General features: G+C 36.2%; 1 protein-coding gene across 1 annotated transcript in view; it reads left to right on the forward strand.

Annotated features, from left to right (window-relative positions):
• The window catches only part of LOC150081560 (uncharacterized), a 710435-nt gene that overhangs the window by 309186 nt on the left and 381448 nt on the right, over positions 1–19801 (forward strand). The window contains exons 12-13 of the mRNA XM_090380128.1: positions 15769–15954; positions 19051–19182. Of these exons, the coding sequence (XP_090236254.1) occupies positions 15769–15954; positions 19051–19182 (318 nt within the window). The remainder of the gene's footprint in view (positions 1–15768; positions 15955–19050; positions 19183–19801) is intronic.

A 19801-nucleotide genomic window follows, 5' to 3' on the forward strand; every position in this document is an offset into this window, starting at 1 on the left:
ACCTTAAAATCTCATACTTTATCTAAACCTTGGTTTTCCAATAAATGTGCTAAGGCTGTTCAAGAGAAGAAAGTTGCATATCATAATTGGCTTGTTTCCAATTCTTCAGTTTCATTTTCTGCCTACACCAAGCTTGCAACAATTACGAAGCAGTTATTAATCAGTCCAAACTAGATTTTGAACAGGCTAAGAGAATTGCTTCTTGCCTTAATGGTAGCCGAGCATTCTGGTCTCTTTTCAAAGCTATTGACCACAACTTTTGCCCATCTCTGCTCCTACCTCTGTCAAAACCAGATGGTTGTATTGTTACTTCAGCTAAGGATAAAGCTGACCTGCTAGCATCCCATTATTCTTCCAACTCATGCATTAATGATCTTGGTAAAACAACTCCCACCAGTCCCAGTACGCTCCATTAAATGCTTCCTGTGGTCTTCCGTCAAAAGGATATCAGAAGGATTTTGACAAATCTTGAAGCTAAGAAAGCTCCAGGTTCTTATGGGATTTCTCCACTTGTTCTCAAAACTTGCACTCCTGAACTTACCCCTGTTCTTTGCTGCCTTTTTCACTTTCTTATTCCAAAAGTGTTTTTCCTTCTGCTTGGAAATTTTCTCATATCCAGCCAGTTCCTAAAAAGAATGAGAAATCCCTCCCATCCAAGTATTGTCCCATTGCAATTTCTTCTACTCTTTCTATAAAGTAATGGAGAAATCAATTAACTGCCAACTCTTAAACTATCTAGAAACCTTCCATCTGATCAATGATTGCCAGTATGGATTCTGTAAGTGTCGCTTCACTGGTGATTTTCTGGCTTATGTTACGCACTTATGGATAAATTTAATGGAATAGTTTGGTGAAACACAAGCAGTTGCTCTTGACATCTCAAAGGCTTTTGGTCATGTTTGGCATAAAGGTCTTCTAAACAGGGTTCCATAAGATGGAACCCTGTTTAGAACCCTGTTTAGAACCCTGTTTGCATACTGTTTTTTGTAATTGGTTATTTAGTGTTTTCTCTGATTGCCCACTGAGGGTGATGGTAGATGGCTCTCTGTCTTCTAACTTCTGCACTAATGCTGGTGTCCCCCATGGTTCAGTTCTTCCCTACTCTTTTCCTCTTGTATGTTATTGACATTCCACCGACTGGAAATCCTATCCATAGTTTTGCTGATGATAGCACATTGCATTCCACTTTGAGAAACCTTTCCCTGCTCATCAGCTTCAACTTCTCGAATATAAGCTATCAATTCCTTAAATGCCAATCTCCAGGTAATTCTCCAGTTGGGCAAAGGCAACTTAGTTGACTTCAATCCTTCTAATACTTAGTCCTGTCTTATATCTCACAAAAAGCATTCTTTTGCTCCTATGCTTATCTTTGGTGACACTCTGATTTCTAGACAAGGTCATATATCTCTTTTGGGGATTACCTTGATTTTTAATCTCTCTTAGCACAAGCACATTACAAATATTGCTTCCTCGGCATCTGAAAAACTTGGTTTTCTCTTTCGCTCTTGCTGTTACTTTTCTTCCAAACAGCTGTTCACTCTGTACAAATTGCAAATCCTCCCTACCATGGAATATTGTTCCCACATATTGGGCGGTTCACCTGAAAACTCTTGCAGACTTATAGATTCCATTCAGAAGAGGGCAGTTAGGTTAATTTATGACTCATCTCTAACAGAGTCTCTCTACTCTCTGTCTCATAGACGTACTGTTTCTGCTGCATGCCTTTTCTACAGATGGGCACTGGTCTTCTGAATTGGCTTCTATAATTCTCGCTCTCTCTTTTAAAACAGTCCGAACATGTGCCGCTACCAACCAACATCTATTTACTGTGCAAACTCACAGAAACAACTTCTCATCTTCCCCGTTTATTCATTTAACTGCGGTTTTCTGGAACAAATTTCCTTCATACGTATTTCCTGAAAATTGCAGTCTACAGAAGTTCAAGTCTAATGTCAACAAATATCTTCTTTCGTCTCAACCTCCAACCTCTTCACAGTACTGTAGGTTCTAATACCTTTCGTGTTTGGGGTTTTCATTAAAAAAAAAAAAAAAGTTCCCACTTCTCAGCCCATCTGACTTATTTGTCTTGATATTTTTGCAGTAGTCTACCCTGGTAACTTTGATTAACAACCATGCTAACCTTCATATAATTTGAAACTTACACATTAAGCCTGATAAGCCTTCATCAGCACCATTAATAAATATAGAAAACAACAATGGGCCGGGCACTGAGTACTCGAGAAATCTATTAAGAAAATTAGTCCAAAGAGAGATCTATTATAAATACTTCAATTTTACAAATGTAAGATTTCAACTTAATATGTATAAACACTTAGATTTTACAAACATAATGTTATAGCTTAGTACAAATAACTTAAACTTGATGGGAGACACGAAATTAATATAACGTAATTCGGAATGAGGTAAAACTCGATACTGAAATATATATGTAGCGTTATTACTGCATTGGGATAGAACTTTAGTGTAATATTTTTGATTGTATTAAATTTATATTTGAATTGTATTAAAATTGAATCGAAATCATGCCTCAGACCAGAGCAGCAAAGCAAACCACTCAAAGTAGTGGGAGTGCTGTGCTGTAGAACTGGGGGAGGGGGGATTGTTCTTTGAATCACAACCTTTTGAAATGTACTTCTTGTTTGATGTTTGTGGACAATTAGGAACGAGACATGATATTGCCGTGGGGAATGTCTTTATGTGTGCTAGAAGTAAATAGTGTGAGGAAAAAATGAGGCACCAATTCAGCGTTGTTATGGTCCTTTATGAGAGCTTGAAGGACAAGTTAAATGCCCTCGAAGGACTTAAATTGAGGGGCCCATCAAGCTCTCAGCTGCACACATCAGTGACAGAGCTTGCAGTTGATCATCAGGCAACACAGCAGCAATCCCCAAGGCAGAATGTGCTGGTCCCACAAGAAGTAGTTGTTGTGCGTGACTCTGTTGTTAGGTAAACGTGGAATATATTTTGCAAAAAGGATAGTTGGAACAGGACCAGGGGCAAAAGTTGATGATGTTGTAGAGCAGATATCATACTTTAAGGGCACAAAGGCTATATTGTTATACATGTTGGTACCAATGATATTAAGACTAGGAGAACGGCGGAATTACTTAAAAAGTACAGGTCAATGTTGAAAAAAAAAGCTGCAAGTTCGGGTCGAATTTGAAGGCTTCTGCAATACTGCCCAGACATGATAGGAGAGAGAGAGAGTATATGATGACTGCCTTGTCATTCAATTTGACCGTGGAGAGATTGGATAAGGCTGAAGGGGTAGAATAATTTTTCTCAGTATGGTCTGAGCTTTTTAGACAGCTTCTCCAGGGATTGGATAAACTTAAATAGAAATGGCTCGAGAATATTTGCTGTAGCTATTAAGGCTATGTTAGGTGGGTTGGAAAACTGCCAGCTTGAGAGAGTACATGGACTAACATTAACAGTAGCCACTGGCAGAAGTGAAAGTGATCATTGCACTGCTTTTACAGAAGTGAAAGTGATCATTGCAGAACAAGTAAATACATGGGCTGTGTTTGTGTAGCTAAGAATAAGAACAGATGCATGTATACTTGTGTGTACACCAATGCTAGGAGTGTTGTGAATAAATTTGATGAATTTGAGGTGCTGGTTAAAACATCAAAGACAGATATTGTTGGGATATCAGAGGCGTGTCACACAGATACAAGGAATGCAGAATTGAAATTTGGGCAGTACAATGTGTACAGGAAGGATAGACAGGATAGGAATGGAGGAAGGGTTATGCTATTAGTTAAGAAACACATGAAATCTAAAGAAGTGCATCCAGTTGACATGGGTGGACAGTGCAGTGTTGATTCAGTTTGGTGTGACATAATGCTGGGAAACCAAAATTGAGAGTAGGAGTGTGCTATAGGCCTAATGACTGTGATGAGTATAATGAACAGCTGTATAGAGAAATAGTGGGCCAGTAAATCGGATTGTCCTATAATGGAGGATTTTAATTTCCCAGATATTGACTGGAAGTTGTGGGTTGGTCATTCGCACACTAGCAAGGCTTTTTTGGATTTATGGGATGATTGTTTTCTACAGCATCATGTTGGAGAGGCGACCAGAGAGAGTAATACTTTGAACAGTGATTATTATATGATATCTTAATACATAATTAATCACTGCTGATATTATTATATATCAGCAGTGGTTATTCATTTATTAAGAATATGCAGATAAAGGAACCACTAGGTTGCAGTAATCACAGTTAGATGATATGAGATTTGTTCAATGAGGTAGGGGTAAAGGAAAGGATTTTTGCTTTCGTAAATGTGACTATGGATGTAGTAGTAGTGGCATGTGATGCAAGAAAGCAAATGTATGAGCTTACGCAGCATCAGCCAAAAAAAAAAAAAATTTTTTTACAAAACAAATCCCACTAAATGTTTCTCCAGTTCCTCCTTAAATTTATTTAACATATTTCACAATGACAGATGAAAGTTTGTTCCAGCAATTAACCACCCGCTGGCTAAAGGCAAATTACCACACATCATTCTACATCTGTCTTTCCTTAATTTGATTTTATGCCCCCTTATGTTTGTAATCTGAATGCAAGTGGAAGAATCCCATCAGAATTCAGTGTGCTCAACCCATTCAAGGCCTTATTCTCCTCAATCAGATCACTTTGCAGGTGCCTAGTCTCCAGCCACTGCAATTTGCAGAAGTTAAGCCTCTCTTGGTAAGAGGATCCCTTCATTCCCCTCACCAATCTTGTTGTCCTTCGCTGTACACGCTCAAATAAATCTACATCCTTCCTAAAATGAGGCCTCCAGACCTGTACTCAAGGGGTACTGAAGTACTCAAGGCATGGCCTGACCATTGCCTTATACAGAGGGACAATCATCTCCTTTTCCTGCTAGCAAAATTCCTATATATCATTGACAAAACCCCATAACCTGCCCTGGCAACCTGTCTGCATTGCTCAGAAAACTTCATATCTGACTGCACAATTATTCCCAAGTTTTTTTTCATTTTCTACCAACTTAAGTGTACTACCACACAGTTGGTACATTTCTCTGTGGTTACATCTACCCATATGCAGTACTTTGCATTTGTCAACGTTAAACTTCAATTGCCACTTCTCGGCCCATCTGCCCAAATTTTCTAGATCCTATTGCAGTATCACACTGCCATTACTATTATTAACAACCCTGCCAACCTTTGTATCATCTGCACACTTCGACACTAAACCTGATATACCTTCATCAGTATCATTGATAAATATACAAAACAAAAGTGGACCCAACACCGAACCCTGTGGGTCTCCACTAATAACATTAGTCCACAAAGAGCACCACCCATTGTTTACCACCCTCTGTCTTCTCCCACTCAACCATCCTTTTATCCATTGTAGCAACTTACCCTTAATACCATTCTGCTCCAATTTGTACAGTAGTTTTTCCATGCGCAACAGTTTCAAATCCTTTCCTGAAATCCAAGTATATGATATCAAAATTATTTTTTGCATCCAGTTCCTTTGTAACCACATAATTATAACCAATCAAATTTGTCAGACAAGACTTTCCCTTAACAAACCCATGCTATGTCTGAATTATTGCTGCAGTCTTGTCTAGATGATCCTGCAATGCATTTTTAACCAGTGAGTCCATTATTTTACCAGGAACAGAAGTTAAACTGGCTGGACTGTAATTATTCGTTTCACCCTTCGATCCCCTTTGTGAATTCAGGATACATATGCACATCTCCAGTTCATGGGGACCTCCCCTGAGTCCAAGGATGCTCTTATAATTATGGCTAAGGATTTGCTTGCTTACTTCCTTTTTCACCTCCTTTAATATAACTGGATAGATCTCATCTGCCCCCAGGTGCCTTTCTTATGTTTAACAGGCCGCCGTAGCCTAGTGGTCAGGCACACGGGTGCATAAGTACACGTGCCTTGAGTGACCGGGGTTCAAGCCCGTGACTGCTGAATATGGTGCTGTTTCTTATATTCTGTCTATCTTGTTAACTCCTCTGACTGTTTGGTCATCCCGGAGTAGAAACAGAAAATTTATTATTTTTTTTTTTATCAACAATTTCTCCTCGACTTCTCTCTCAGTTAGTACAAAATCAATAAGCACCCTGCTACAATTTGATAACCTACTGGCACTTTCAAACCTTAATAACTCCTCTTGTGTGAATGTAGATGCAAAATATACTCATTCAGTTTGTTTGCTATCTGAGCAGGATCATCACCAGTCCAACCATCGATATCAAGTGGACCAGTCAGATTAATCCCCTTCCTTTTAGAGTGTATATAAGTAAAGAAATCCTTGCTGTTTTTCTTAGCATCTTTTGCCAAAGATTTCTTGTAATCTGCCTTTGCCTGCCTAACCTCCTTTGTGACTTGATTAGAGATTAGCTTATATCTGCCATAGGCTTCTGTGTTGCCTGATAATTTATATGCATCCCATGCATTTTTTTTTCTCTGTCATGAGTCTCATTAGTTCATTTGATAACCATTTAGGCCTAAACCGTGAACAATTTTTCCTAATAGGTATGAAACTTTTAGTAGCTGCCACGATTAAATCCTTGAATGCTTCCCACTTAGAATTTGCTGTTGGTAACAAAATTATTTTATACATCATCAGTTGATCCCACTGTACGGAATTTAAAAACTGTCTGAGCCCACTGTACTCACCTTTACGGAAGCAAAAACCCTTTCCTTTACCCCTGATGGTAATTATATCTTTAAGTAAATCCCACATCAGTACACTGTGATCACTGTAAAGTGATCACACTGTACTGATGTGGGATTTACACTGCCGCCTAGTGGTTCCTTTATCTGAAAATTCTTACCACACGAATGATCACTGCTGATAACCAGATGAAGAGTATTACCCTCTTTGGTTGCCTCTTGAACATGCTGCTGGAGAAAACAATAATCCAGTAAATCCACAAAAATCTTACTTGTGTGTGAGTGACCAATCCACAAGTTCCAGTCAATATCTGGGAAGTTAAAATCCCCCATTATAAGACATTCTGATTTACTAGCCCACTCTATTTCTCTGTACAATTATTCATTGTACTCATTCGAGTCGTTAGGCCTATAACACACTTCTACTCTTATTTTTGCTTTCGTAGTGCTTATGTCACACCAAACTGACTCAGCAGTGCACTGTTCATCTATATCAACTGGATGCACTTCTTTTGATTTTGTTTTTCTTAATTAACAGCATAACACCTCTTCCCTTCCTGTCCTGTCTATCCTTTCTGTACACATTGTACTCCCCAAATTCCAATACTGCATTCCTAATATCTGTGTGACACTACGTCTCTGATATTCCAACAATATCCGCCTTTGATGTCTTGACCAACACTTCAAATTCATCAAATTTATTTACTATACTTGTAGTATTGGTATACATTCAATGTTTTCTTAGTTACCCTAACACATCCCCATATACCCACTTGTTTCACGATGACTACCATCGGTACCTGAAACCCCCAGCACCCCTTGCTCCAGGCCTCTGCTTATTCTAATTATAGAAGCAGTGAAAGAATCACCTTCACTTCTGCCTGCAGTTACTTTTAACCTTTCAGTCTGTGAATTCCCCCAAGCTAGCTGTTTTCCGACCCACCTAACCCTGCTTCGATAGCATCAGCAAATATTCTTATGCCCTTTCTATTTAAGTCTGAGACTGTTTTTAAATTCTATACATTGGGACCAACTGATGATGTTACCAACAGCATGTGCTAAATGAGAAGCATTTTGAAAGAATTAAATCTTGTAAGCTACTAGGCTTTCATACCAACTAAGAAATTTTGTTGAAGGTTTAGGCCAAAATCAATGTCAAATGAACTAAGAAGACATGTGGCAGAGACGAAACATGCATGGGATACATATAAATTAACATGTGACATGGAAGCCTATGATAGATATAAGCTGGACTGTAACCAAGTCACACAGGAGATTAGGCAGGCAAAGGCAGATTACGAGAAATCTTTGGCAAAGGATGCAAAGAAAAACAGCAAAGAGTTCTTTACTTATGTAAACTCTAGAAGGAAAGGAATGATTCAGATTGGTCCACTTGATATCGATGGTTCTACTGTTGATGATCCTTCTCATGTAGGCAACAAACTGAATGAGTGTTTGCCATATACATTTATACATGAGGAGTTATTCAGGGAGGGGAATACCAGAGGTGTGTAAAACTATGGCAGTGAGTTAAATGATATTTTAATAAGTGAGAGCAAAGTGGAGGAGAAATTGTGGAAGATACACATAAGAAGGGTGGATGGAGTCTATCTAGTTATATTAAAGGAGGTAGCAAGGGATGTAAGCAAACCCTTAGCCATAATTATGATAAACTTGGACTCAGGGAAGGTACCCCTGGACTGGAGATGTGTAAATGTGGCCCCGATACATAAAGGAGGATCAAAGTCTCATACAAGTAATTACAGACCTGATAGTTTAACTTCTGTTCGAGGGAACTTAATGGAGGCATTGGTTAAAGACGTTCTGCAGGATCATCTAGACAACACTTCTGTTATAGTTCCGACACAGCTTGGGTTTGTTAAGGGTAAATCTTGTCTGCCCCATTTCATTGGATACTACAATGTGGTCACAAAGGAACTGGATGCAAAAAATAATTTGATATCATGTACTTGGATCTTAGGAAAGCTTTTGAGACTGTTGCACACGGAAGACTACTATACAAATTGGAACAGTATGGCATTAATGGTTAAATCGTGCTATGGATAAAGGGATGGTTGAGTGGGAGAAGACAGAGAGTGGTAATCAGTGGACACTGCTCTTTGTGTACTAATGTTATTAGTGGCATTAATGGTTAAATCGTGCTATGGATAAAGGGATGGTTGAGTGGGAGAAGACAGAGAGTGGTAATCAGTGGCCACTGCTCTTTGTGTACTAATGTTATTAGTGGAGTCCGCCAGGGTTCATTGTTGGGTCCATTGTTGTTTTCTGTATTTATTAATGATATTGATGAAGGTATATCAGGCTTAATGTCCAAGTTTTCAGATGGTACAAAGTTTGGCAAGGTTGTTAATAACATTACTGACAGTATGCTACTGGAAGAGGATCTAGGAACTTTGAGCAGATGGGCAGACAGGTGGCAACTGAAGTTTAACATTTTCAAGTGTAAAGTACTGCATATGGATAGCAGTCACCCCAGAGTAACATATCAACTGTATGTTACTCTGGATGGTAGAGAATGAGGAGGACCTGGGGGTAATTGTGTAGTCAGATATGAAGTTTTCTGAGCAGTGCAGACAATTTGAAAGAGTAGCTCATGGTGTCTTGTCAGTGTTATACAGGAATTTTTCTAGCGGGGAGAAGGAGGTGATTATCCCCTTGTATAAGGCAATGGTCAGGCCACACCTTGAGTACTGTATTCATGTCTGGAGCCTTCATTTTAGGAAGGATATTGAACTGCTGGAACGAGTACAGAGAAGGGCAACATGATTAGTGAAAGGAACAAAGGGTTACTCTTATGAAGAAAGGCTTAAGTTTTGCAAAAATGTCCCTGTCTGATGAGTAGGAACCTGCATGTTGATCTGATTGAGGTGTATAGGGCCTTGAATAGTTTGAGAAAGCTTAATGCTGATGGGATTCTTCCTCTTATGCAGATTAATCACCTGAGGGGACATAAATTCCAATTCAGTAAAGGCAGTTGTAGAATAGATGTGTGGAAATTTGCCTTTAGCCAGTGTGTGGTTGATTGCTGGAACAACCTTCCATATGTTGTAGACGTTGACAGCTTAAAGAAATTCAAGACAGAACTAGACAAACATTTGGAACAAATGGATGGTTTCAGTGGAAGGGATTTTTTTTTGGCTGATGCTGTATATGTTTGCTTTCTGGCATCATATGCCTCTACTAATGCTAATATCATGTTTTTTTCCCTTAAAAGATGATAGCTGCTCTACATCAGCTTTAGACTCCCTGGTAGACATAGCCTTGTCCTTTTCCAACTGTCCTTTTTCGTACAATGTTTCCCATTTCCCAGACAATTGAATTACCAGTTATAGCTACTTCAAGGGGAACCAAGGATTTCTGTTGCAGAAGATATCATTATCACTATGTTGACTGATTCTAGGGCATTGTATTAAGTGTTGAGCTGGTGACTGAGTGTTTGAGGGCCCTTCCCTCTTTTAATCCTTGAGGGCATGAAACATATTCATCCAGCCTTTATATAATCTCATCAGCATGCCGAATATATGATCAATCTCCTAAATTTAATTTAAAATTAACTCACAAAACAGAAATTGAAAAGAATGACACGACACCAATCCTGCTTATTTGATGGCATTAGAAATTCTGTTATTGTAAACTATTCTATTTTAGATTGTTACTTATTACTTGATAATGTTACATTATAATCAGTTCCGGCACTAAGGGTGTGCAAGCAAGAGACTTTCCACAGGTGCTGCCTAAAATAGGTGCTGCTAGATGCACTACTGCAAATACAGCCACTCCCCAACTTACGTCAGGGTTGCATTCAATGGAACTCTGCATAAGTCAAATTTTATGTAAGTCTGAATTTCCTTAAATGCTTATGTATAGCTGCATAAGTATTTAGGGAAATTCTACAACTATGCGCACTGAATTTTATTGAAGCAAAAAAGAAATGTTTGACGAACACATAAATAGAATTAGGTATTCATTTTTTTTTTTTTTTATCTCGTGTGCAGGAAAAATTACAAAAGTGTATAAAATTACATAAAAGAGAGAGGAGACAGGCATAACATCAGCAAGTTTTACCTTTCGAGTATCATTGCCAGAATTAACTCTCCAGCTTATAGGCACACCGCTGCGGAAGTTGAGAGCTGTGGAGATTTAGAAGGGGTTTTTATCCAACAAATCACAAAATTTCTCTGCAGCTGCAGAATCAGCACTGGCGACTTCACCACATACTTTAATGTTTTGGAAACCATTGTGATGCTTGAACCTATTAAACCACCCATTGCTTGCCTTGAGCTTGGGTTGGGGTTCGCCATACTTATCCTTAATATCGTTATAAATACTTGTTGCTTTTGCTTGAATGGTTATTAGCACTAAGGTTATTAGCCTTAGGGGTACTCGCTTCTGACCTGATGCCGGATTTTCCATCCATATTATTAACAGCTGTTCCATCTTTGATATAGCACCTGAACGCTGTTGATCTTAAATGTGTTGATCCTTTAACATGTTTGTTTATACGCACATTGTCCCTTAAAATAGTATTCACTGTTGAAGCAGCAAGACCTGTTTGTTTGTTTGTTTGTTATTTAGTTTTTAGGAGCATTAGCAACTAAGGCCATATTGCTCCGGGATATGCGGTGGTCATTTCCTGACCTTTCCGCATCCTCCGTATTTGGTGATGACGAGCTTGAACCCCGGTCTAATCAAGAAGCGTGTGCTACGCACTGCTGCTCCTTCCCACCTGGCTACGGAGGCACCTCAGCAAGACCTAATTCTTTGCAGTTGATGACAAACTTAGTCCTGCTTCATAATTCTTAATTAATCATCTTCAATTCTAAATCAATTTTGTTTCGCCAGCACTTGCACTTTCTGTTGGTCTCTTTCCCTTCATCATTGTAATAAGTAAAGAGGAATGAAGAGAAGTTTCTGAAAATTTATTTATATTTTTTATATGATTGAAGATTTCAGTGAAGGGGGAACACATTTCACCATAATAACGTAAAAATCCACACAATTCTAGTTATCGGGATTATTGCAAATTCAGTAAGATCAAGTTTACTACCCCTTTATAATTAGATGCACTAACAGAAAAGCCCAATAAACTGGAAAGTGCAAATTGTTTTTATTGTTTTATGGTAGTGACCTCTAGAAATGTGTTTTAGAAAAATATCACAAAGGCATTCAAAATTGATTCTTATTACGGAACATATGATAATGATGAAAGTGTAGTGCAATTTCCATTATAAAAATGACCTTTTAGAGTGATAAAAATAGCTTAGTTATATAGCGAAAATTTCAACTTCCGAGGTGTTGAAACGAATTATCAAAAAAAAAAAACCAGTGTGTTATTGGGTTCACATTACGATACCTCCATTTATTCCTACGGGATGCAAAATACATTTCCATGATTTTTTTGTTTTCTCCAGCTGGCAAAAACTTATGTAAAGTTGAATTTCTGTAAGTTGAGTATTATGTAGACCGGGGAGTGCCTGTATATGCGTATTAAGATACAATATGAATTAGATAATTTTAATGGTTTTGCCTCAGGTGCCATAAATGCTAGTGCCAGCCCTGATTATAAAAATGTTCATATTGCCATAAGTTTATGGACCTAATCAAAACACTTTTGATATGGATTACACTTCCATAAGGCACCTCTGTAGCCAGGTGGGAAGGAGCAGCAGTGCGTAGCACACGCTTCTTGATTAGACTGGGATTCGAGCCCGTCACCACCAAATACGGAGGATGCGGAAAGGTCAGGGAATGACCACCGCATATCCCAGAGCAATATGGCCTTAGTTGCTAATGCTCCTAAAAATCAAATAACAAATAACAAACACTTCCATAAAACTACATAAATCCTCTAAGTCACACCTATAATACCACTCAGCATGATTTCTGATATTTGTAAACTGATAGCTGTTTTTAACACAGTTTTTTATTCTAATTTTAGAAATGTTATTCAATTTTTCTCTCACATACCATTTTTTTTCAGAAACCATTTTTTCTCAAATCACTTAAGTTGATGTCATGAATTGTATGATTGATTGTATTACTTTAGGAGTAAATGCTGAGATTTTGTAAATTAAATCTTCACATTTTAGAAACACTGCCTTTAGTCATTTGTTCCTTGACCTTGAGAGCTTCATGTAGCAGTAGATTTTTGAAGTTATTTTTGTTTATTTTTGAAGTTTACCCCCAGGGGCTCACATCTGGTTGGTATGGGCTTGGCACACCCAGCGTGCTGAGCTGGATATCATCATTCTTCCCTCTCTTGGTGATTCCTTTCTACTTCTCTCTCTCTCAGGGTAATAAGGGAATTTTTTTTTTTTTTTGGCCGGTGCAGCATAAGCCTCAGGCTTTCTTGCACCATATGGCTAATAATAATAATAATAAGTTATCATGTTAAACTTGTGCTGAAAAGTAAGTAAAATATCTTTGTGCAAGTTTTTGTACAATCCAAACTTATTTTGTTTTATTTGTGGAAGTTATGTAGTCCTCAAGCAAAGACAAAACATTACAAAATTTGTAAAAATTGTGTATTGTGCTTATTTTGGAGTGAAACTCGGTGACTAAGATAAACAATGTGCTTCACATAAAGTTTGCTAAACATGTGTTGAAGCATTGAGATCTTGGAAAAATGGTAAAAAGAATGCTATGCCATTTGCAATTCCCATGATTTGGTGGGAGCCTACAAACTACTGTAATGAGTGTTACTTTTGCTTATTTAATGTAGAGGGATACAATGCAAAGAGTAAAAATAGCATTATGTATCCTTATATTCCATCTGCCATTAAACCAGTCCTAAATGGCAATAACCTGCTGATTCCATGCTGAGAATGCTGAAAGTGAATCTTCTGAAAATGAAACTAAAGTCTACATGCTTAGAGGCATTGAGTTAGTCCTCAACTGTTTTCACAGCATGAACTCATTGATCTGGTAAGAGATTTAAATTTACCAAATGATTTGCAGAACTCCTTGGTTCTAGACTTAAGTCAAAAAATCTTCTAGCACATGGGACATAGTTATCATATACAGACACAGGGAACAAGAACTAGTCTCCTTTTCTGAGGATGATTCTATGGTTTTTTTGCAGTAATGTAAATGACCTATTTAGGACTTATTTATTATTCCTAAATAGGAATATTAATGAACTGTTTAGGAATTAGTTAAATCCTACACAGTGGATACTTTTTATGAACTCATGAAAGGAGTCTGAAAGGTGTATTTTCCACAGTGTAATTACTCTGATCATTTGAAAGAAACATATGAGAACTTGAAGAAGTTGTTGACAAATACTAAGTATAAAGAACATGGTTGGTTGGTCTGTGCTGACTTTAAAGAGATAGGCATGTTACTTGGACAGCAATCTGGCTACACAAAAATGCATTGCTTTTTTGTGTGAGTGGGGCAATCAGGCAAGGAGGAACTGCTGGGAAGTCAAGGTCTGACCAAAGAGGGGCAGTTTGTTGCTTGGATCAAAGAACATAGTTCATAAACCACTGATAATCATTGAGGCTGTCCTCCTTCCATTCTTACATGTCAAACTGGGTTTGATAAAAATTTATGAAAACTTTACTACATGAAGGTCCTTGCTTCAACTACCTTTGTACTATATTCTCACCATCACTCAAGAATAGCTAAAACAGGGTATTTTTGTTGGACCTCAAATTTGCAAACTGATGAGGGACCGAGATTTCGAGGGAACTATGAATAAAAGAGAAAAACAGGCACGAATTAGTTTCAGGTCTATTATTGTGAACTTCTTAGGGAACAAAAAGGAAATTTGCCAACATATTTTCAAGAATATAGTTGAAAATATGTTGGCAAATTTCAGGAAGCTGGCCTGCAATATGAGTGCCAAGGTAAATTTTTTACACTCCCACATCGACTACTTCACAGAAAATCTAGGAAGTATTTTAGTGAAGATCAGTGTGAGAGGATTCACCAGGACATTAAAGACATGGAGATGAGGTACCACGGGAGGGGGAAATGTCAACATGATGGCTGACTATTTCTAGATGCTGAAGAAGGACTGTAAAGTAAAAGGATCTGCAAGAAAATCAAATGAAAATTTGATACATTCATAGATCAATTTTTAAACTGAGAGGTGAGTGTTTAGTGAACTTTTTACTACACTGCCCTTTTTAATAATGTTTTTAAAAACATGTACTTTAAATATTAAAGTCTGGTAAAAATTCACAATTTTGTTATAATTTTGGTGCACAAATTCTTCCAAAATTAATAAAAATTTGTCTAAAATCAAATTTTCTTTCACAATTAAGAAACCTGTTGTGGTGAGAACAAACAGAAGTCATTTTTGAAATCAACATTAGGAAATGATTCAGAAACACCCTTTTCTGAGAAAACATCAGAGAATTTTTTTAAAAATGCAGAGTAATGTAATCAATACTATAACAGCGGTGACAGAATTCGAATGTTCTTATATTGATACAACGCAATTGCAGCAGAAGCCAACTTTGGTTGTTTTAAGCAACTTCAGAGGCTCAGTAATGAACAAATTCATTAACTTATGTAAAATTTTTAAAACATTAAAATATTAATTATATGCCTACATTAAACTTTACAAAAGGAAATGCTCAAGAATTATATTTAACTTCTGGTTCTATTTACTTCCTACTACTATAACAATATTCCAATTTTATTGATGGCAATGGCTGACTTTACTTTTGTCTAAGTATTTACAAAAATAAATAAATCCTTGTAATTAAGGCACTTAAAACTATTCCTTTCCTATAGACACAACATTTGTTAAGCAAAAAATCCTCCATAAAATTATCACAAAAAAAGAATGGCCTGAATTTTTGAGCAAGCTAACAAATGTCTGCCAGAAATTTACGTTCTATAAAAAGAGTATGACAAAAATTTCTTTTGAACCAGATAATCACACTTGTCCATTCAAGTTGTTTAAGTAGATTTTGTCATACTCCTCAGATTTGCTTGGTTTATATACCCCACTATTATTATTTCATTTACATTTAAATGATTGAATATTTTGTGCAGATTAAAATAATCAATGATTATGATTTTAAATTATGAATTTTTTTAATTTTTATATTATTTAGATGATAAAGAGGATAAAAAGTCTGCTGAGGTTTTGAGAGAATTAGAAAATATTGATGACGAATTAGATGAGAAGGGAATGCCTTTTGTTAGAATTGATGATGATGAAGTAGCCAAATCATATGGTGTTGATGATGAACTTCCAGTTTTAGTTTATTTTGAAAAGAAAATACCAAGCATTTATAATGGTAAGTGAATGAAAGTTTTGAGAACAAACACAGTTAAACCCATTGTTAGGTTAAATTAATAATTCAGTTAAGCCCATTATATCACATATGTTTTTTATTTAGAAAATATATAAGAGATTACCTCAATTCAGCTTCTTAGGATGACTTCAATGCAACACTCTTCAAATATAACTGACTAAAACCTAACTAACATACTTAAAATAATTTTAATGTATTCTTCACTCGTACTTTATGGATGATTCAACACCTTGGGATCGCAGATGGATGAAGGCCTTAACCTGACCCTGAAACATATCAAACCCACATGGAACCCCGAGCTACAGACGTCAAATATATGATAGCATAAAAATAAATTCGATGATAAAATTTCTTATTTCTAAAACCGTGAGAATGAGATAAAACTAATTTATGAATGATTTCTTTCCTTTAAGCTGATTAAGCTTTACGATTCTTGTCTTGTTCACAGGTTGGAAAATGATGTGAGGTATGTGTGAACTAAGATACTTATAAGAGATTATTTATTCTGGTGCATATGTGCAAATGACCATGAATCGGAAATGAGGAAAGGGCATCAAACGATAGAATTTGCATGTATCTTCATTTCCATGGGTTCCGCAATTAATAGTTTAGTGTAGTTGTGCTGGATGTTAAGATTTTTATTTTGCTAAACAGGAATGTATGACATTCATTTATTGCATGGAAAACCAATTCTGAAGCTGTAGCTCATGTCGCTCTAACCGACAGAACCTGTTGCTTTAATTTCAGGTCTAGAGTACAACAGGTCGAGCTAATGTAAGTGGAGTCACAGTTGCCACAGAAATGTTAGATCATGTCTCTGTAACCTAAAAAAAGAGGAAGAACAGAATGATTGCTTAGTATGGAGTGCAATTTCTGTGTAGATTTTGCTATTGTTTTAAATTCGATGTATCTAAATAATCTACTGAGTTGGAATATACAAATATTCCACTACACATAGAAATTTAAGAACTGACCACCAGATTTTTGAATAGAGGATACCCTCTCACTACCATTAAACGGACAAAATTACAGTCTAAAGATAGATCAGAAAACATCACACCAAGGAACAGTATTAACAAAACATACTTTATTACCATGCCATACATAGAACAGTGGCATATGCAACTCAGTAAGTTATTTAGAGATTATTGAAAATATTATATACAAGACGCGATCTTGTATATAACATTTCGTGTGGTGACTGTGACTCCACTTATACTTGCTCGACCCTTTATGCTCTAGACCTGACATTAAAGCAACGTGCTGTGTCGGTTAGAGCGACATTAGCTATGGCTTCAGAATTGGATTTCCATGCAATAAATAAATGTCATACATTCTTGTTTAACAAAGAAAAAATCTTAAAAATATGCAGCACAACTACGCTAAACTATTAATTGTGAAAACCTTGGAAATGAAGTTACATGTAAATTCTATCAACGTTCAACACCCTTTCCTCATTTCCAATTCATGGTCATTTGTTCACATGCACCAGAACAAATAATCTCTTATAAGTATCTTAGTTCGCACATACCTTGCGTCATTTTCCAACCTGTGAACAAGACAAGAATCATAAAGCTTAGTCAGCTTAAGGGAAAGAAATCATTCATAAATTAGTTTTATCACATTCTTGCAGTTTTATAAGAAATTTTATTATTGAATTTATTTTTATGCTATAATGTATTTGACAAATCTTCTGTCACTTGGGGTTTCATGGGGGTTTGATATGTTTCGGGGTCGGGTTGGGGCCTTCATCTGTGATTCCAGGGTGTCGGATCATTCATGAACTATGAGTGAAGAATACATTAAAATTATTTTAAGTATGCTAGTTAGGTTTTAGTCAGTTATATTTGGAGAGTGTTGCATTGAAGCATCCTACGAAGCTGAATTGAGATAATCTCTTATATTTTATAAATATTGATATAAAGTAGGATTTATTGAACCATTGTAGCTCTTTTTATTTATTAATATATTTTTTTGTGATCTCTTTTTGGTGTACAATGTTAAAATGTATCTATTTTAATGACATTTTTAGAATTGCTCAAGAAACCATAACTCTCTCTCCCAAAAAAGATGTGTTGAATTTATTTACCCACATCATTGCACATGTACATGTACTGATATCTCTGTAATGATATCATTCTGATACTAATTATATTGAATTATCACAGATTAGTTCATTTAAGCAATTAAATAAATTTTACCTTGTATGAACTGTATATGGATGCATCTCCATAGCATTTGTCCCTCTAGGTGCTTAACAATTGGGATGAGACAGGAAGAGTGGAATGTTATGTGCAGCACATATAACACTTCATCCATGTTAAATTTTGATTCATCAGAGAAGATGATCTCATTTCAAATTTCTGATGTCCACAGTGTGCTGTTTTGTCCACTGGAGCAGTTGTATCTTCATTTGTTTCTTCCTAGGCTAAAAGGAATGAAAAATAGTCTACCTCACTGTTGGCATATTTGACAGATGATATTATGATTTATTGGACAAACACACTTAAGTGATCTGTTTTTGGGCTGCACATTTATGCTGACCTTTTTTTTTTTACCTTTAATTGGTAAAGCCCTATAATAACTGTTTTGTGTGTTGTTGATTCCGCTCTTTTTTCCCATTTGACTGATATGCTGCAGTGATGGCTGAAGCTTTAATGATAGTGGACAACACTCTGTTGCCAGAAATAATCTCTACAAGTGAGTGATTCAGTCCTACTTCTAGGTTGAAATTATAATAGTGTTTCTAGGCAACTGCTATTAATTAACAAATACTGTTAATAATAGTTAAATACTGTTATTCTTCTCTCTAGAAATTAATAATAATGCAACTGCACTGAATAAACAAGGAGTGGCAGTAAATTCTTCCACCACCATACTTTTCTAATCAGGCTAAAATAAACCTGTACTGATTTATACTGAAGTAAAAACAGTGCTATAAAATAAACTGCATGTTATTATTTTTATTTTATTATATAAAATTTTCCACATTATAAATAATAAAATGTTACAAAATACAAATAGAAGTTGTAGATGAATTACATTTAAGTTGCTGTGAATGAATCTTATTATTTGCAGGAGACCTGAAAAATGAGGAAGAAGTATTGGATTGGCTTGTTCTTCAGTTAACATCAGATGGCATAGAAGAAGTTACAGATAAAATACTTTTCAGCCTTGTTGACCGCAGTGATCACATAGCTGTATTCTTCTGTATGTAAAGTTTTTTTTATTCATATTTCATTAGGTGCACTTTCCATAATCATGTATATTAATGATAAAATCCACTAAAACTTTAATTTGTTTCTATTAATTATTAAAATTACATTTAGCCATTATAATACATTAGTATTATAATAGCTAAATGATGCAAGGAAGCAGATGCTTTCTGCATTTTCTAAAAACAAAAAAGAGGACAAAAAAATTATTTTCCCATCATATTTTCCATTTACAAAAAGTGACCACCCAGTTATTCTTTTAACTTTACCAACTAGTCGGATTTGTTCACTATATCAGGTTATTCCAGTGATCTCTACAACAATCTGCCCAAAAAGTAAACTTCATGAGATCCAGCTTTTTGTTCTTTCCCAAAATTTTGTATTTGTGCATCTCCCTACTGGTTCTTCTCTTCTATCAGAGAAAATGTACCTCTTTTCTTCATTCTACTTATTCATTTCATTTGTTAACCTTATAAAGGTTAATATACCTTTATCAGGTCCCCCCCCTCCCCTAAGATATCTAGTTGCCAAACTTTGCAGTCTGTACCTTCTAAATCATTATGCATATGGGCATCAGTTAGCACTTCTTGCCAATTTTTGAAGAAAATTAACAT

This window comes from Mastigoproctus giganteus, chromosome 8 (assembly GCF_048544385.1).
Source record: "Mastigoproctus giganteus isolate SK-2022 chromosome 8, ASM4854438v1, whole genome shotgun sequence".
NCBI classification, from domain to species: domain Eukaryota; kingdom Metazoa; phylum Arthropoda; class Arachnida; order Uropygi; family Thelyphonidae; genus Mastigoproctus; species Mastigoproctus giganteus.